The sequence below is a fragment of the Abrus precatorius genome, unplaced genomic scaffold (genome assembly GCF_003935025.1).
Source record: "Abrus precatorius isolate BTA unplaced genomic scaffold, Abrus_2018 Scaffold2, whole genome shotgun sequence".
Lineage (NCBI taxonomy): Eukaryota > Viridiplantae > Streptophyta > Magnoliopsida > Fabales > Fabaceae > Abrus > Abrus precatorius.
The window spans coordinates 23,175,279-23,196,599 of NW_020874362.1; the positions used below are offsets into that span (position 1 = coordinate 23,175,279).

At 28.1% G+C, this 21,321-nt stretch overlaps 1 protein-coding gene across 2 annotated transcripts; it reads right to left on the bottom strand.

Annotated features, from left to right (window-relative positions):
* Positions 1-4,636: 4,636 nt before the first annotated feature.
* LOC113858106 (homeobox-leucine zipper protein ATHB-13-like) lies at positions 4,637-7,647 on the bottom strand. 2 transcript variants are annotated; one of them, XM_027490569.1, is made up of 3 exons: positions 6,985-7,647; positions 6,475-6,840; positions 4,637-5,964 (listed from the first exon to the last, which is right to left on the bottom strand). In XM_027490569.1, exons 1-3 carry the CDS (start codon positions 7,060-7,062, stop codon positions 5,617-5,619), a joined length of 792 nt encoding a protein of 263 aa, XP_027346370.1. In that variant the 5' UTR covers positions 7,063-7,647; the 3' UTR covers positions 4,637-5,616. The 2 variants fall into 2 exon arrangements, with proteins under 2 accessions (XP_027346370.1, XP_027346368.1); XM_027490567.1 differs by having other exon boundaries at positions 6,475-6,851; positions 6,951-7,641.
* Between the last annotated feature and the right edge of the window lie 13,674 nt (positions 7,648-21,321).

Below are 21,321 nucleotides of genomic sequence, written 5' to 3' on the forward strand. Positions count from 1 at the left end.
CAATTTGCCATCTACCCCTTGAGCAAGGATACTTTATTCTGTGAAACATGCACGAAACTCAATACATTTGAGTATCAATATACATTAGATTTACTTGGATATTTATGCCTTAAATATTGGCTTAGACCAATTTTTCTTCTAAATTAGGAATTATTTTATTTTTCTCAATTTTTTCATATTTATTTAAAATCTTTAATCTTTACTCGTGAGCTGAGATACTGGTTTGTTAAGTTCTTTTACTGTTGACGTTTCCACACTTTAAACATATTTTTAATTTTATTCGTTATAAAGTTGATTTCAAAATAATTTTTAAGAATTAAACATCTTATAGTTTATAATTTAAATATGTTTTTAACATAATTGGTAATAAAACTTAATTTTTATACCAATCTACATCATTTACAGTCTCTGTTACAGTAAGTTTTGGATAAAACTCTTTTCCAATTGAAATGGTCGTTGCTACTCCCTCACCCAATTTTCTTCTATCCACGTCGACTATTTGCTTGTAATATCATATCACAAAGGTCATGACGATGACACATTTGCATAGGATGTGTGGTGGCATATTATTTGTAGATGTTATCCATGCAAATAGAATGCAAGGAAGAGAGCGTAGCACACGTACTTTTGCCCTTACGTGCTGTGTTCATACTACTCTGCATTTCAGCATTATATGCTACTACATAATACATATCCTCAATATCTAGATAAATCCAACTGGTAGGAAAAAGGAACTTCAAATTAAAGTACTACTTTTCTTTTTTGGAGGAGGTGGTACAAATGTCCAAAAATGTTAATAATATTTTAAATATTCTCTTAATTATTAATTGAAATTAAATGTTACAAAGTTTATATTGATATCTTTTTTTTTATTTAATGATTCTTATTTATATTTTTGTTATTTATGATAAATTTTTCTTATATTTACCTTTTCCTGGGCCACCTAAGAACCAATGCATTTAGCCCAAAGGATGGGATTCCTAGGCCACACCCAAGAAAATGAAACAACAGAAAGCCGTTTTAGCCCAATAATAAAGAATCACTACATATATACGGGGTAAGGGAGTTGATATTTCTCCTTCCATTTTAAAGTATGAGATGTATATTTAACATTTTAAATATTTTATTAATATTTGTTTGTCACTTATGTTAAATAATAAAAGGTCTTACTTTAGTGGCTTAATAACAAATTAAATGATATATAAATAAGAGTTTTTCAAATTTAAATTATTTTAGATAAGTAGATCATTCAAGCTTAAATTTGACAACTCTTTCTCATTTTTGAATCGGGTTCACACTCAGAATTTTAACATGATATTCGAGTTTTGATAAAAATAAAAATAAAAATATGAAAAGCCTAAAAAAATAAATATATTAATAAAATTTTAGAAAAAAAAGACCCATGGTATAGGGAGAGGCTCAAAACTTGAGGTTAAAAACTCAAAAAATGATTAAAATGCATCTCACTACTAAGAAAGCTACGAGTTAGACAATAAAAAAGTCCTATATTAATGTTAACAAAAAATCAAAGAAAAAAAAGAGCAAGATGACTTCAATCTTAAATTATTTGAGACATTTTAGAGAAATATATCACTCAATCACTTAAAGTCAATCTCTCTCTCAGATTTTACTCACATTCCAAGATCCTAACAGCATATTTTTTTTATCTCTTACAAGTTAGTTAAATTTATCTATTTTCTTTTATTTTCAATTTTGATGTAATTCATTTATGAAATAAATAATCATGCTATATATTATTAGAATTAAAGAATTTTATTATTTTATTATATTTATATATTTTATTATTTATTTCATAAATTATTAAATAAAGAAATTCCTCAATTTAATTTTTTTATTCTTATTGATTTTATTCATATATGTATTATAATAGATTCTACATAATATTAAATATTTTTTCAACATAATATATTCTCAAATAGTAATAGTTCTCTTGGTAAATCTTTTGAGACATTCTTACTCAATGCTTTATAAAGCACGCTGATTATATGAATAATTACATTATTAATATAATTGTTGAACTGATAAAATAATTCATATTATCAAATAAGATTGATAAAATAATTAATAATTTTAATTTTAAAATTTATCATATAAGTACTGAAAATAGGATTTTTATTATTGAATCACATTAAACATCTTTTTCATATCTTTCTCAACTTAGCTATTTTTTTAATTTTTTCTAAATATATGATGTGTTAATACATGTGACAGAGTTTGACTAAATATTTGTTAACCTAATCAATAACTATCTAATGCAAAGTTAAAAATAGAGACAAAAATAAAAATTTAAGAAAGATAAGTCAGAACTCCATGACATTTTATTTAGTAGAAGAAAGTATACAAAGAAATTTAACCAAATGTATTTTAGTTTAATAATATAGGAATTGATTTAAGTGTGAATATAATATAATATAATATAATATAATGTAATATTAAGTAACAGATTCTCACCAACTAGTCTTTGTCTAAAAAATGTGACAGTTTCATAGTTTCATTATTTGAAAATTGAATAGTATTAGTCAAGTTAGCTAATGAGAAGAATATATACCATACAGCTTATCGCACAGTGGCACCACATGCGCACAGCACAACCTCGTAATGAAAACTTACGTTATCGTTGATATTTGGCATTGAAGAGTTTCCTTGAAAACCTAGTATAATTTTCTTATGTCAAAAGGCTCTTAAATCTAATAATAAAGCAGCCGTTGACAGAATCCACATTAATTATGAGATTGTTTTTCTACCTGAGCAATAACACATTATATTAGCATTAAATAGTCGCCAAAATTACAATGAAAAAACCAATAATTACAAAATTATTGGATATTGACATTTCAGGAGTCACATGTTCCCCATACTTATTTTGGACACTAACATCCCCAAACATGCAGGGAATGCTCTTACAACGCTAACCACCCTAACATACATGTCCAATTAGGAACCGCAAGCACGTGGCCACGAAATCTCGATCTTCTGTGATTCCACCATTTGTTAATTATGTCCTCAGACAAAACTTTGCTCCAAAATCATAGTTGGCTTCTCAGAAACTCCCATCAAAATGCCAAAATCTTCAGCCATTTGCAAAGTATTTTTTAAACCATGTTCACATGATCCCATAAGTATAACAGCGCAATACTTTAATATACAAACGCATTTTTTTTAAGCAATATGCAGATGTCATCACATGCGTTGTTTAATATACAAATGGATTCTTGGGTTTATCCTATTAGCCGTGGATAAGGTTTGGGGTTACTCTCAGCTTCGTTATCAATTATCATATCCAATACCGCGTTGACAAGATCATGATGGCAAGTTTCCATATCTACATTAAAGCTCTAAACTATATATTAACTTAATTAGGGGATATTTACGAGCTGCCACAAGCAAATACTGATTTTCTACATTGCAGTCATTAGATTTGGAATTCGATGTTGAGTTATTCAACCATGGAAAAACGTTTAAAGGAAAAGTTAATCCTACTTCAACAGTTGACTATTAACACACATCTGACATGTGTAATATATTCAATCAGAATTAAACTTTGTCTTTTTTGCCAAGACAACCACAAATTAATTCAGAAGAGAGATAAAGAAGGAGTAGTACGAAATATAGCAAATTAGCAATGCAGGGAACAACACATTTGTCACTGAAATGAAATCTAGGCTCGGGATACTTACGGTAAGCGTATTAATTCATATATAGGAACAGTTCTTAATTTTTCACAAGTCAAATCGTTTGAAAATTATGTTGTTATCTCTTCCTTGTAGGCGTTAAATAGGTAAGGTCTTTCTATATCTATAAATATTTTTGAAAATAGAAATATATATAATTTTCACGCATCAAATGAAAACATCTCTACTTTCTGATGAAATCCATTAACGAGAGAAACTATAAACATATGATTATACAGTTTCATTATTTGAATATTATTAAACTGATATTAAATATGATGTTATATACAATTATTTTTTATTTATTCTTATGTATTTCAAAGGTATATTCTAAAGTAACTATTTTCCTATGATGGTATTCATGTCTTTTAGAGTATCCTTGATAACACAAGTTAATAATTTATTCAAGAGTTTATAACTTTTGTCGTTATTAATAAGTTAAAAAATATTTGATAAATTAAAAAATTATAACTTTTAAAAGCTCATAAAAAAATAGCACTGAGCTTATTAAAAGTTGTTTTTATTTTATTTTATCTTTATTTTTCACCTTTTAAATAATTTACATTAACACAAAATAATTTTAATAATTCTTTTTCAGTCATTCAACATATTTTAACCGTTGTACAATTAATTTTACTTAATAACTTTAATTCAATTAACTAACTATAAGGTATAAATTTTTTACTAACTTATCAACGTCAAGTTATAAGTTTTAAGGCAGTGTTATTGACGAGAGTCGCAATCAAGTAAAATCTGATAGGATTAAACAAGGGAAAAAAGAAGAGTGAAAAGAACAGAAAAGATAAAGGCAAGGTCACGAAGGATGAACATTGGATTTTTTTGAACATTTTTGTATGTGCATGCATATTAACCTGAGCAGAAGTTTCTACTGTTTCCCTGCATGTCAATGAACAGTTTTTTCTGACATAGAGACATATGTGGGTAAACAAAGTAATGGTTGTGACAATTACAATTTAGTTTCTTTTCAGTCCCAATTTTGACCACTTTCATCATTGGCATATTATCAATGGAAAGGAAAAGAAAAAGTGTACAAGGACACACACACACACATAACACACATAGTGAGAGAGAGAAATGACATGAAAGTGGGGGGTGAAAATGGACTTTGCAAGATGCCAGAGATGTGAATTGAAAGTGGGTGACAGTGATCACACATGAAATGTGTGTAAGGACTACACTGATCCACTCCCGCTCCTTCCCTTGTCATGAACAAAGAAAATCGACAATGTCCCATTCACGAGAATGACCATTTCCAACTCTCCTTGTTTTCTTCCCACCCTTTCCATCTCCTTGTCCTCTTTCTTTCTTGGAATGTGTGTTTGATTCCCTTTCTTTTTTAATGTGTACTTTGTCAAGCTCCACTGGATTTTGTTCATCCTTTTCACTCATTCATGAAATCAACACAAATCTTTACGTGGTCTTTAGCTTCACACTTGGCACTTGCAAGAAAATTTTGCTCAGCAGTATAAAGGTTTGATTCAAAAGAAAGCAAAGATAGTAGGACTTAAAGAAACAACGGTAAAATTGTAAGCAGAGAATCTCCCTTTATTTTAGTGGCCCCTTCTATCAGACACCAACAAGCACGGTCTAATAATTAATGAAAATTTTATCATGATCCATTACTTAAAAGTTTCAAGAAAATTTGTTATATAAATTAAAATGAAAAAGAAAAAGGTGACTAACCCTTTATTCTTTTATATAAAAATTTTCAAGCCCCACCAGAAAAATTCTACTTGATATATCCTATTTTATACATCAAGTTTACCAAAACATGGGTTTTAATTTAATAACTCATTAAGTATGTAATCAGTTGACAGAGACACCCTCTTGATGATTGATTTCACTTTCATCCGGAAAACTACATTGCAATCTGAAACTCTCTCTTATCACTCCCTTTGCTTGATCAATTGAAGTGTTGCTGTTCCAACCAAGGCCAAAGGCCAGATTGATCATCAATGGCACAAAACATGTTGCTGAAGCTCTCTTCTTTCACCATGTGATCAATCTTTTGGCACTGAAGTTCAGGCCTTGAAGTAGTTTGAAAAAGCTGAGCCACTCCTGTTGGTCTTGCAGAAGGTGGAAAGAGGGTTCTGCTGTTTTGCTGAGTGGATAGAGGACTGTCAATAGCTGGGGTCCTTGAGATATCCAACTTGATATCTGAACTGTTCTCACTTCTGTTGCTGCTTGAGCCCTCAGTTTCTTTGTTGAGGTTGATGGATTCAGTTGGTTCTCTACTTTTCAGTGCCAATATCTGCAGCAATGAGTGGTAGAAGTAAAACTAGCTGATCCCAAAATAGCTCAAATAATAACATGCAGGAAAGGTTGAAGTATGAAAGTGTAATCAACATAAATCAAATGTGTCAATGTCAAGATGAATAAAATGATTATTTATTTCCCAACTGAGGAAACTATGCGTGAAAAACATGTAACTGAGTGGAAACCAGTCTTGATGAAGTTACTGTGGATTATAGGAAAAAGCAGCTTTGTGGAAAGTTATCATATCAGTTCCATAAGTTGATGAAAGGAAATAAAGGTTCTGAAATCTATGATTTTCTTTTTTAATATAAAAGCATCATGATTACCTAGCTTTATTGTACAGAATCAAAACAATCTCATGCAGCAGAACTTTTGACATCCCGCTATTTCTTTATCAATTTTGTATAAGAAAAATTGGTCTTCTCTTCAAGGTTCTCTTCCCACATAACACCAAGCTATACAAAAATTAAACATGAAAAAAAAAAATAAAAAAAAAATTACAAACCTCAGTCTGAAGTTTTTGGTTCTGAGCTTGAAGTGCATCATTATCTGCCTTGATAGCTTCATATTGTCTTTTGAGAAGATCATAGTCCTTCTCTAACTGCTTAGTCTTCCACCTAGCCCTTCTGTTTTGGAACCATATAGCAATCTGTCTAGGTTGCAACCCAAGAGCCCTTGCCAACTGCATTTTCCTCTCAGGTTCAAGCTTGTTTCCCAACTCAAAGCTCTTCTCAAGTGTCTTCACTTGTTCTATGTTAAGCCTCCTTTTCTTCTCCCCTGCCTGTGATCCATCATCAGACAACTCCTCCTCAACATTAGCTTCTTCTCCAAGTTCAAGCCCTGAAAATGACATAGATCTCTTGCCTAGAAAGTGTGCTCCTCCTGCATCAACATTTGAAACCCATTATTAATCCCATAATAATAATAATATTGCACTAGGTTGGTGTTCTGTGAGTGTTTGTTTGTGACTTAAGAGAGTACCATGGTACTCTTGAGGTGCACATGAAGTTATAATTGAGTTGAGCGAAGGAGGAGGTTGATGGTCATCTTGGTGAGGTGTTTGTAGCATGAAATTTGCTGGGAAGAAAGCCATATCATTGCTAGCCTGTGCCTGCCACCGATCTTCAATAACTGAATGATATTCTGGTGATCAACATGTTGGATGAGAGCGAAGGTTGTTGATGCTCTTATGCTATTAGATTGTGCTGCTGTGCAAACAAAAATGAAAAAGACTAAGGTCTAATAGACAGCATCTTCTGCTAAAATGAAGAGGATGGACATGTTGTTCCAAAGGCTGGCTTATATAGCATATGAATTCAAGGGAGAGCTTTTTTGTTCTCTTATGTGAATATTTTGAAAGGCTAGACCCAGTTGTTGTGGAAGCAACAATGACAAAGACTAAAAGTCTAATGCACACAACATCATCTGCTCATAAATTGAAGATGGACAAATTGCTCTGAAGAGTGTGGCTTACATATATATATATACCTTATCAGTTTAAGGGGGAGCTTTTGTTCTCTTATGTGATAATTTCTAGAGGAAAAGGTGAGAGGAGAAAGAAAGGAGAAAGAGAAGGGAAAGACAGAGAGATGTTTGAAGCCATAGTTCCATACATCAACTTCAATATATATCACAGTTTTTTTTTACTCATAGTATGTAATAATGTAAATTGCTGCTGTTAAAGTCTAATTTGGTTTCTCTTTTATGTACATGAAAAGGAAAAATAATTAGTTAAGCTTTTTAAACTGAAGAAATGTACATGGAAGTTATTAGATGTCAAAATGACGTTTAGTGTTTGGAAAAAGAATAAAGAAAGAATAATTATTTTTAGAAAGGAGAAAAAGAAAGCTATGTATAGCTTCTGTGCGTCAACCTGTCTAATATTCCATTGGGGTGTGTGCTTGTGTAAGATCATTGCTTGCAATTATTTTCCTAATGATAAATTAGTTTCTCACTTAGGAGACAAGAGTGGGGTTTTTCTTAACAAAGAAAGGTTGTTTTTAAATATAGTAATAGGAATTGCATCTAGAGAGAGGCTTTTCATGCCCATGATTCCGTTGTTAAAGGCTAGGAAATGAAAATTCATATACTATGGTTCTTTAATTTGAGGTGGGTGAATTTGGAGTTTAAAAAATGAAATGTTCCTAATGATATTTTATTAATAAATTAAAGCATAAAAAAAAGGCAGTAGATGGGAAAGTTTCTTAGGAGAAAATACAAAACATGGTGTGGTGACAAACATTTGACGAAGAAAAAGGTTACTTAAGGGAAAAGAGAAATGAGTTGGCTAAAACATTTACATAATTATGAATATTCAAAAAAAAGGAAAGAAAAGAAAATGGATAGTGATTTAATTGGAGGGGTAAGAAGAGAAAGTGAAAGAGAGAAGGGGCAGGAATCTAGGGGATGGGTCCAATGAAGAGGGGCAGGGTTTGCCACCTAACCCACCAACAGGTATCGTGCATTAGGACGAAGGTCTTTCGCATCAACCATTATCCCTTTGCATCAGTTTCAGCCAAGCCCCAATCTCAAATCTGTGTGTATACCTATGTGATGAGGGTTGAAAACCAAAGCTATTCTTGTTGTTATTATGACCCCACCACAGCTCCTCTCTTTTGTCCTTTTCCCTACCTTATATATCTCCATCCATTGCCTCTGCCTCCTCTCACTATAGCTACTGCCAACTTCCTTCCAAATGCCCTGCAACACATGCACTCCCATCTATATTTTATTCATTATTTCTGTTCATTTTTATCAAAATTAATATACAGTTTTATAAATATGGTTTATATAATCAAAACTTTCAATTCAATAATTATTTTTTATCATTTAATAATACTATAAAAATAAATATAATTTGCATCATGATTCCTAGGGTTATATGTATCCTCTTCCGACTATGCTCCAGCTAAATAAATATGCGTATATCAAGAATATAAAATATAATAATTATTAAAAATTTATCATGCTAATGTGCCTAACATTTTACCATACAAGTCAAGTATGAGTACATTTGTGAATGTGATGTATGACTTACGGTGCAAGGCAATTAAGAAAAAATGTAAGGCGTGGCTTTGGCTATATGAGAGAGAGACAGAGAAATAAAGGCTGAGGAAATTACATTCATGCTTCCAGGCAACAACATTTATTGACTCTGTTGGAAACTGTAGTGTCTTCCACTGCTACAAGTTGATAGAGGCTAGAGCAGTTGAGGTGTGTGATATAGTTTTCTTAAATTTTTAATTTTTTGTAATTGGGGCTTTCACACGAACAAGTGAAAACGACTTGTACAATTTTGCTATTGATGATTGCAGTATTTTCTAATTTTCAGACACACACATACATATATATAGGGATGAAATCAGCATCCACTCAATACGTACATTCACTGATAGTGTCAATATAGCAATGAACCTTCATCTACACATTTAAAAAGTAAAAAGTACACTCAACTTTACTACTGTTAATTTTCCGTTATTGTTTTGTCAATATCATCCATCTTATAATATTTCAAACAGCAAGTTTATAGACACATAGGACCCATGAAAGGAATTAAATTTCCAACAAATGGTCCCAATTTAGCTAAATCAGCCACATATATGCACGACCATAAGTTCTTCTCGATTTAACGGCTTTGAGACTTTCTGATTAGTACATCCGTTGATTCAACATTGATAATTGATGCTGAATTTTACACCAATATTTAATCTAGATAAGTTTTTATGATGCATTTCCATGTTTTTGTTCATCCTTCATTGGCAAGGGTTTTCTGTTTTGGTGGATTTCAAACTTAAACCAAGCCTAATGATCATATACACATCCATTGGAAATACTAAAAAATAGGAATGTGTACAATCATGAGAAAAGGAGCAGATAGCCTGAGGAATCTGTGTATCGTGATGATGGGACATGGATAGGGTCCCATGGAAATACTACTTTGATATATAGCCAACGACAAGCAGCTCTCTCTCCTTCACATGCCCTTTATTAGTTGGAAACTGAATGGGTACTCCATTGGCATTGGTGGATTCATGTTCCTTAGTCTTTCTCTTCATTTTCTTTTCCCTCTAAACTTTTCTCTTATTAAATAAGGAATACAAATAAAAAAGTTCAATATTTAAGAGGGGAAAAAAAATAGCTAATGAATCTTCTCCTCCACATGCTCTTATGCTTCTGGTGTGTTCAGCTTACTCAAATACCATGTGCTACCTTTGCTTGACATCTCTTTTTCTTGAGTGTTTCCCTTTTTTATTCTTCCTTCTCAAATTTTCAAATGTTTTGGTTTTTGGGATTTTCCTAAGGAAGAGATATGCGTTGATAGTGATACGTCAACTACTGGTCCAGATATGTTTTTTTATATTTTAAAACATACAAAATTAATCAATATCTTATACACTAGTTAAAAATTAAAAGTAAAAAAAAATATTAATAATGATCTTTCATCATAATTTTTAACATTTTCAATGTGATTTCTAAGAAAATAAATTATTTAATCAATATCCTTAAAAGGTAAATTAAATTTTTTATTTTATTTTTCACTTTCTGTGGAACAGATGGCCCATATATCAGAACCGTCCATTGCGGAGGATTACCTCCCTGATTGGATACATCTGGAAAATGCTATTCATTTGAGAGAGATAAAGAAGTTATATTACTTTACCAAAAGGAGATAACAAAATAAATACTTTCCTAACTAAAGATGTAGGTAAGGTCCCTTTGAAGGTAAAGAAAGTTATATCAATTCACTCCTTAAATTATAGAAAATTACAATAATTTAGTCCTCCAAAAAGTTAACTAAATATTTTAATTATTTAAAATAAATAATGATATTAAATGAATCTTTCATTCTTAACTCTCTTTTTTTCTATATATTATAAATGTACATTTTTTACATTACATATTAAATTATAATTTTGATGAGAAAAGATAAAAAAATAGTGTAAAAATATTCATCAAGAGTATGAATCCGACGTGAAATTGTTATTAAAAATTATAATTTTTATCTCACTCTAAGGATTATTTTTTTAAATATGATATTTAGAAATTACATATACAAAAATATGGTGTTTTTTTTTTTGAAAAATTACAAAAATATAATGTTTAAAAATTGTTATTGAAGATTTTTTATGCAAGTATAAAAGTTAAGAGATCCAAAATCAACAAAGTGGTGGAGGCTCAAAAATTGCTAACGACGATTTTTTTAAAAATTCATAAAATATTAAATTATTAAAAAATAAAAAATAATTAAAATTTGTCATTAACGATTTTTAAAAAAGACTGATCAAAAGTGGTAATTTTTTTTATAAAAAAAAACCATATTTCTGTAATTTTACCAAAAATTTCATATTTTGATATTTAAAAATATCATAATAATAATAATAAAGAAAAGCCTCACTCGAACCTTGATTGGTCATGCATCCATGATTAAGCAAATTAATCGATTCCTGATTTTTATAAGTGCTCTTTTCCTATTAAATAGTGGCTCTCAATTTTTATTTCTTTCAAACATAATATCTTAATTTAAATTTCAAGTCTTGATATAATATATCAAATTTTAAACATATTTTTTTAAAATAAAATACTTTTAAAAATTATTATCATTTTAATCAGTTTTAATTTTAATATACTGTATACAAATGTCTTAATTTTAATAATTTATTTTTTAAATTTTCCTCAATTTTAAGAGTCTTATATCTTTAACTTATTATTATTATTATTATTATTATTATTATTATTTATTGATGTCCTGTATTACTTTTTTTATAAATTTATTTAAATTTTAAAACATCAATACAATAAATAAATGAACAACTCACTAATAACATAATTCTACAATCATTAAAGATAATATTAATTCATTCTATCAGTCTTGGTTAAATTGAACATAGCAATTTTAATGCTACTTTTTCTTTTTCTTTTATGATTGACAGATTAAATTGATATCTGAAGTTATAAATACTGCAAAACAATAACACTGATATCTTTAAAGGAAGAAATTAATTATTTTTTTAATTAGTTTTTTGATCGAGTGTCTTCGTAGACATAGACATAGTATTTAAAATTTTTTAGAAGGGGCAATGGTATAAAGAGGCATAATTTTTTTTTCACCCTGTTTTTATTTTTGAATAAAAAATGATAATGAATCACCTTAATTTTTCTTTTACATATTAATATTTTAAATTTTAATTACTTTATATTTTATATCAATATATACCTTGATTTTTAATATATACCTCTATAAATTAAATTTGATTATTTGTTCCTAAATGAAAATAATTTTAAATTTTATCTTAAATGAGAACATTTTAAAGAGTTATTTTTTTGTTGATTAACCATATTCCTTCTCATGCATTGAATATTTAATTTTTATTAATTTAATATTATTTTAAATTTTAAATTTTAAAATTGTCACGTAATATATATTTTATTTTTTAATTCAAAGTTTAACATAACAACATCCATGCTACGCCCAGAAAATTTACAAATTTTTAATTAATTCTTCAACTTTATCACTTTTATAAATAACTTAAATTTTAAAGTTGTAGTTAAATTATAAAAGTAAAAAATTTAACTATTTATTTACCTTAAATTATAATTATTTATTAGTAATTTTTTATATAATTTATCTTTTTCAAATATTAAAATTTAGTAAAGTTTTAAATTTAAAACAAATAAAACTGAGAGAGAGAAACAATCATAGACAATTGAAAATATTTATTAGTGTTTTTAAAAATAAATTTTATCTGGTTTTGATGTTTAAAAAAGTAATTTATAAATTTTTCTTAATTTTGCTTTGGAAGTAATTTACAAATATAAAAAAAATAAATGATTTAAATTTAAGATAAATAAATGTAGTGATTACGATAAATAATGTACTATAATACTCACTTTTACAGTCACATTTTAGACAAAATATTTGTGCTCAAATTCATAATCACATGGGTAGACTCATTGGGAACTGATATACTCTAGTATAGACTCATTATTTGTATTTTAGTTAATTTGAATATATATTTTTTATTATAAGTATATTTAACAAAATTTATAACAATTTAACTGAAAATTAAAAGATGAAAACTAAAAGTTAATTGATTGAATTAAAAGTATTTGATAAAAATAGTTGTTAAATTAATTGATAAATATAAATGACTGATAGAGACTTTATAATTAAGTATATCAAAATTTAAAATTTAATAATTATAATTTTATATTTTATTTTATTTAAAATTATTTATTATCTTCAAATTGGGATGACAATTTTTTAAATTTTACTCTTATTTATAAATATTTTATTATAAAAAAATTAATTTTATTAAAATCTTCTCAATAATTTATTATTTTCTAACTAATAAATGTTGTGATATTTTATTATTTTTTAAGACGTGTTTAATTAAATGAAGTTTATTTCATCATTTTTTTTAAAATATTGTATGAATAAAATATCTAAAAAATGTTATTTTTGCTTTATAATTTGCTGCCAAATGCCAATGAACACAAGAAGCAGGAGACGAAGATAAAATTTAGATCCAACAAATGACTGTGTGGCCAATTGAGTTATATTAAACGTGGTTGCAAGCATTGATCGTTACAAAGATAATGATTATTCATGAAGGGTTTAAGTTAATAAAAATAAAAAAAATTGATTTCAAATTAAATGGATAAAGAAAAAATTACTTAAAAATATTAGGATAAAATCACTTTCAGATAATAGTTAAAAATAAATTTAAAAAATATTAGTACAAATAAAGTTTAAAATATATTAGTAATTACTCATTTCAACTATTCAACTACTTAATCAAACATTAATATTTTATTAAATAAGAATTTTAACAAGTAAAATAACCTTCAACTAACTGAATTTTATTTAACACACTTATGTTTGTAAAACAAAAAGTCAATTACATAAAAAAAATAGTTATATTATCTCTTATAACAACCTAACCTAAAGATGGAGAAAGATTCTAAAATATAAAGATTGAGTTAATTTTTTAAATTTTATTTATAATGATAATGACAGATTTATAAGATAAAAAATAATTGTTATAAAATATGTTGAATATATTAGAATATATATATTTATTGTTGTTGTATCGTGATATATAATAATTAATTTCTCAATTAACTGAGTTCTAGAAAATTTTGCATAGACTTCAATTGGCATGGCACCTAGGTGTACAACAAGTGCGTGTTGGTGGAATTCAATTATATATCAGTTATTCGATTTATTAAGTATGGTTGGTCTGCTCTTCATCTTGCTTCATCTTTGATAGCAGAAATAAGAAGATCTCTTTCTTTATTTACCAATAGCAATTGTACCCACATATGGAGAAAAGCAAACTTTGTGGACAGACCAACTCTCCAAATATGGGCACTCCTTTCCCATAGAAGTTCATCACTTTGATACTCCTCTTCCTTGCATTTTTATTTCTCTTTTTGATGATTGTAACAAAACTCTTTATAATGATATTGACAGATTTATGAGATAAAAAATAATTGTTATAAAATATGTTGAATATATTAGAATATATGTATTTATTGTTGTTGTATCGTGATATATAATAATTAATTTCTCAATTAACTGAGTTCTAGAAAAAATTTCATGGACTTCAATTGGCATGACAGCTAGGTGTACAACAAGTGCGTGTTGGTGGAATCCAATTATATGTTAGTTATTCAATTTATTAAGTATGGTTGGTTTGCTTTTCACCCTGCTTCATCTTTGATAGTGAAAATAAGAATATCTCTTTCTTTATTTACCCATAGCAACTGTACCCATATCCAGAGAGAAACAAACTTTGTGGCTGACCAACTCTCCAAATATGGGCAATCCTTGCCCATAAAAGCTCATCACTTTGATACGCCTCTTCCTTACATTTTTATTTCTCTTTTTGCTGATTGTAACATAACTCTGTTTGTGAGGGAAGACTAATTTTAGTTTATTTTGGGTCTTTGGACCCCTTCTATCCACAAAAGAAAAGGATACTTATCAATAAATACATTTATCTTTCACTATACAAAGATGACACATAAGAGTATTTGAAAAAAACTAATATTTGTTTCACATTATATTTTATTTTATTTTTATTGAAATCAAATATAAATAAGGTTAGACAGTGAATGAGTAAAATCATATTTAGACCCGTATAAGTCAAACCAAAACAAACTATATAAAGGAAAATAGAGCCCAAGTTCAACTAATTAGGTTGTTAGGTTAGGTAGATCTCAAGTTAGACAAATCTCGAATAAATCAGGTAAATTCTAATAGGTCTTAGTCATAAAAGTAAGGAAACAAAACTACAAATTAAGAACAACAAAGAAAGTAAATTATTGAGAGGATTTATATCAAAAGCATGAAGGGAACAAAACTCAAAGAGTAGCAAATTATCGGTCTTGGATGATTCACTTAATGTGCATATCCCTAAGTAAGGGTGAAGAAGTTCTATATTAGGTTAGAATGAAAAATTTGAGGAACATATAAGTGATAAAGACTTATAACCTAATGGTCATAAGATTTTGGGTTAGATTTAATACTTAAGTTTGCTTATATAGTTTACTTGTGACCAATTGTTGGAGATCTCCTTAGTGTTTGAGGCACGCTCATTTGTACTAATAGTAATATCAAAAGCCTTTGGTTTAGTAAGACATTACACATTCTTAGTATGCGTTGTGGTTACAACATTATTTGATTTGATTAGGAAAGACTTAGTAATCAATTATATTTATTATGAACCACTTCTCTTTCTTGGGATCCTACTTGGTGCACAGTTCATAGCCTACATATAGTTTTAATTAATGTTAAGTTTTTCAAGGGTTAAAAAGTGTAACATAAAGAAATTTGATGGAATAATCAATTTTGATTTATGAAAATACAAGACAATGATGTGTTAATACTATCAAAATTACACAAGGCTCTATGTGAGGGTGTTGACAATGTCTCTCTTATTGTGAGACGGGGTGATCTTCTATAAAATATGAGAATTGTGTCATAATGACATTTATGCACTACAATAGAAAAGGATAAATTGTTGCTAGCAGATACATGTCATTAGTTAACTTTGACTTAAGATGTATAGTAGTAGCATATGAGAATTTGTTGACATTGATGTAAGGTGTGTGATGATAGGACATGACATTAACTAGCGTTAATCTAAGGTTTATTATAATAGAGTATAGGACATGACATTAACTAGTGTTAATCTAAGGTTTGTGATATATTATAATAGAGTATGATAGTTTTTAGAATTTGATTATTATTATAACAATGAAAGTAGAAAATATGTTTATACTTCAATCAAGGTTGGAGTTTATTTAAATAAAACATTTTAGAAAAAGTCCCACATTTTCTAAGTTTATAAAGGACGATGAGGCTAAGGTTATATATTGAGTCTAAGTCCTTTTTTAAATTTAGACCAATCAAAAATTTGTACTATAATTTATTTTTAAAAACTAAAAAATGTTTTTAAAAGTAAATCAAACATACTCTTAGTATATGACTTTTTTTAATTTTTTTTATCTTAGAGTGTTATTAGGTGTTCAAATATATGCTTTAGAGGGAGAGTATGTATTAGTGTCACGGATTGTTATTTTGGAGTTTTATGTTAAGTCTTGTGTTATAATTATGTTATCTTATTTATATAAAGAAAGTTGTTCATGGACAAGTATACTTATCAAATAGTAATAAATTTGATTTTTAAATTGAGTTTTCAAAATATCGTCTCGCAAAAATTATTCTTTATTGTTAAGAATATTGTGATTTAATTGTTTAAACTTAAATAATGTGTAATGAAAATAAAGAGAAAGTAACCAAATGGTAAAAAAAATATTGCAACTTCTAACAAAAAACTATTCAAGAGGAACCTAGGGTTAATGGTTTCACCTTACTCCTCTTTATGTTTACTTTTAGTTCAATTTAAATCTTGTTTCCTTATGATTGTCAATCCTTCATACTAATACTATTAACACCTAATGGTTATGCAATGCTAGCAATATTTTTTCCTAAGTTATTATCCCCAATGGTCATGCAAGACAAAAAAGTAGAGAAAACATAAAGAATCTATGACTTTGTTAATTTAATAATTAATTAAAAGAGAAAAACTAAGTTTAGTCCACTTAATTCTTTATTTTGTTTTATCCTATAGTTTCATTAACTATATGTGGTATGGTCCCCTATAATGCAATTAATTATAACATGTTAAGAGGGTCAATTATCAACATATAAATATAACCTTGCTAGAGCAAAACCAATCTAAAAGGAAAACTACAATTGTTGTTAAACATACAAATTACATGAGGTGTGCAAACAATTTACCATAGTCCTAGCTATAAATTTAGCAACTCATAATAGAATAAATAGTGAAAATAATTGTAAAGAAATCGAAAAGCAAACTAGAGGAATCCCAAGGAAAAAGAAATGAAAAGAGTTTTTATCTCTAAAAACAGCTTTCAATCACTTGTTCACACTCTGAAAAGATATATGATGTCTGCAACAATGATTTCTACTCTTAAACAGCTCAACAAGTTGTAATATCGTCATTTTTTTTTATATTTATTATTACAACATTGAATATTGGTTGTATTTGTGAAGTTATTTAAATTTTAGAGAGTCTAAATTATGTAAGTTATAGGATATCTCACTGTGACGAGAAAGAGCGTTCAAAAATCAGGCTCTCTAACGTTCTTTCACTGTAGCGAGGAGCTCTTGCTGTAACTAGAATGATAGACAACAAAGTAAAATTTTGTCTGATTTTTTCACTACAACGAGAGAAGAACTCGCTATAGCGAGAAATAGCTCGTTGTAGCGAAAATATCATGAGTCAAGGAGTATTTAAGGGTTTTCAAGTTAGAAAATTTAGATTACAATCTAAGTTTCAAGCTCTCCCCTATTCTCTCGACCTCTAACCCTCTCTTCTCAGAAAATCTTCCCAAAATCTCAACTCTCCTTCAAATCTAAGCTTGGGAACTACATCAATCAACTCCAAGTAAGTTCTTGGAGCTTTATTCTTTCTTTTTGGTTGTTTTCTAAGTTTTTTCCTTTTCAAAATGTTCTCTTTTGTGATATCTAGGAAGATCTTGGTTCTTTCACCAAAATCCTTCACAAACCCTCTTTCAAAACTTCGTTTCAAGGTAAGAAGTGCTTTATTTTGTGATTTTAAGCATAATAAATATTTTGCACCCATGAGAGTACTTTATGTATGTGTTCTTGTATGATTTTCATGATTAATTAATATTGGATTGTTGTGAAAGTATGTTTGGTTGATTTTTGGTGTTAATGATATGTTCGAGTAGTATACTTGCTTGGAACTTAGTTCAAAAGTACTTTATTAAGTACGATCTTTTACTTGAGTGATGAATTTAGTATGAAAGAAAATATGATATAAGTGTAAAAAGCTGAATGGATCTAGTATGAATAGTTACTATTCAGAGGGCAAGTGTACCCATCGAGAAGTAATAAAGCATTCTTAAATTAAGTTCCTGAAATATCGTCTCACAAGAATTGATTTTCAATTATTAAGAATTTCATAATTCAATTGCTTAAACTTTAAATATACGAGATTGATTAAAAATAAGAATTTATAAAATCAATTAAAAAACTAAGAGCAAGGAATACACTGCACACCTTAGTTAAACTTATCGGAGAGGAACCTAGGACATATAGGTTTTCTCATTCAATCCTTTATATTATTTTTCTATTTAACTCTAAATTCAATTTCCTTGTGATTACCAATCATTCATACGAATACTATTAATATCTAATGGTCATGCAATATTAATATTCTTTTCTCTAAATTGACATCCCCAATGGTTATGCAAGACATTAATTTAAGAAAGCTTTAAGAGCCTACAAATTTGTTAATTTAATAACGATTAGAAGAGAAAAATTGGTTTGGTCCACCTAATCCTTTGTCTCATTTTACCCTATAGATCTATTAATTAACCGAGGTACGGTCACTTAACGATATAATTAATTAGGATTAAGAAAGAAGCGCAATAGGATAAAATCTAATCACAAGACGAAAATCAAATTTAAATTCAAATATCAAAATTCCATAAATTCATACACAATAGTTCTCATAGCCTTAGATGCATGATTTTAATTCAAATTTTATACCATTATTGTTATAAGACTATTATCTTAGTGAAATTTAAATGCTTGCTTTAAGCATATTACTAATAAATATTATGATTGTGTTGCTATATATTTATCTCAAGAATTAATGTAAATTTTGAATATATAATATTAATAATATTGAATTTTAGACATTTTATTATTAAATTATGTATAAACTACTTCAATTCAAGTACTTAAAGTGATAGGATGAATAATTTGTCATATTAGCAAAGAAAATAAACATCTCATTATAGCTTAATTTTTGCACGTGATTCATTATTAATTTAACCAAATTCAAATCATTCAAGACTATTATGTTTCTCCTTGAAAGATAATTTAAATGATCATTGAGTTTAAGTAAAGGATTTGTAAAGTCATCACTCAATTCTCCTTGTGTTTTAAGGTAAGTTTTTCTCTCAGTATCATCAAACCAGAATTACACTGCTACAGACTTGCTCTTATTCTTTATCTTTACTGTTCATTCACAAACATGCACAAATCAAAAAGTCTTAATTTAGGTTGTAACTTGGTTAACGTAAATGAGTATATAGTATAAGGCATAACTAACAACCAAAATAATCTAAAAAAATATTGAGATAAGTTCAAATATGATAATAGATTATAATTTCAACTTAACCCCAATGGTAACTCAATGTTGTGTATCATAGTTATTATTTTTTCTTTTTTCTTTTTTTGCCTTTTTTTTTCTATTTGTCTTTGTTGTTTCTTTTCTAAAATATTTTTTGTGTTCTTTTTTTTGTTTTTGTTTTCTTGTTTAGCATTTTGCATTTTTTATTTTTTGCATATCATTGTCACCCACCCACAAACTTATTATGTTGCTTGCCCTCAAGCAACCCAAACTTATGTAATAACTCATCCACTCAATGAAACCAATGTTTTTCCTAAATGTTTGTTTGGCTAGGTAAAATATCAGTTTTTCACTTTTAGATTTGTAATGAGCCAATAGACAATAAAAAGATATAAAACTCGAGGGATTATGTAAGAAATAAAATGTGCAGTAAGCTGTATGGCAAAGTAGGTACAAAGAAGAAAATGCTTCAATATATTCATACATGTATGAGAAAAAAAACTCTAATTAAGAACTAGAACAAATTTTAAAGTGAACATCTTAATTTGTGACTAAGCATGCTAGAAAAAATTTATAATTGAATAGACCCAAAATCTCACAGTTAATAGTCCTCATACCTAAATCATGCCTCTTCAAGTTTATTATTACATTTCATAACTCAAATTAGTGATGAGATTGTACTTAATCATCCTTTTTTATTAGTGGCTCAACTTGCACATTGATCAAGTATTAATGAAGCTCTAAAAAAGTGTAAAGAATCACAGTAACATTAATAAATATATAAGAATTGATTATTAAATGTTTAAATGATGACAAATTATTGTTCAACTTGTTTTTAATTAGTCAGAGTGTCAAATTTAAATCTAAAAGCAAAATAAAATAGTTCTATATTATCTAAAGAAAGCTAATATATATTATCCTTCCATTTCTTCCTCGTTTATGTCATGGTCTCTTGGTAGTCCTGCTTCAAGTGAACTATTCTCAAAGTCAATTTACTCTAATATTTGCTTATCTGTGAGTTGAGATAGACTTTCCATTTCTAAATTCAAGTGTCTACCAAATCCTTGAATCAGTTGTTATTTATTCTCTGTGGCAATGTGTATTTTTTGCAAATTAAGTTGTAGAACCTTTAGCTAAGTTATCAATTTATCAGTTACAACTTGCTACTCAAGTAAAGTTGCCTTTTGATTAGCTAACATTTGATAAATAATAGGTGGAAGTTTAGGACTTAGTTCTCTACGTTGTGATGAGTCATGACTAACTAATATATGTCTTTCAATGTGTGATTTACTTATTGTTTGTTGCTCTTCAACTCAAGTGAAACCTTACATAATTACTCCTTGCTTTGCACACAAAGTTGTGATGATAGTTAAGTATCTTAATGAATATTGCTTATTTTTTATAAAATTGCATACATATTGTAACACCTTAATTTAAATTAATTTTTGCAACAAGTGGGAATAATACAAAAATTTTAATTCAATTGTTCCTAACACAGTATAATAAAGTATTTCAAAATAAGGATGAATTACAAGTTTGAATCAAATCATTGCTACATGACCAATTTAAATACACCAGAGTTCTCAAAATAAATTTCTAAGTCCTATAACAGTTTTATCCATCTCTTCACTGAGCTCGGTGCTGATCATCTTGGT

Coding starts and splice junctions, on each gene's coding strand:
- LOC113858106 (XM_027490567.1), bottom strand. CDS start 7,062: ATGGCTTTCTTCCCAGCAAATTTCATGCTACAAACACCTCACCAAGAT. Junction 6,852..6,950: donor TGCACCTCAAGAGTACCATG/GTACTCTCTTAA, acceptor ATGTTGATGCAG/GAGGAGCACACTTTCTAGGC. Junction 5,965..6,474: donor ACCAAAAACTTCAGACTGAG/GTTTGTAATTTT, acceptor TCATTGCTGCAG/ATATTGGCACTGAAAAGTAG.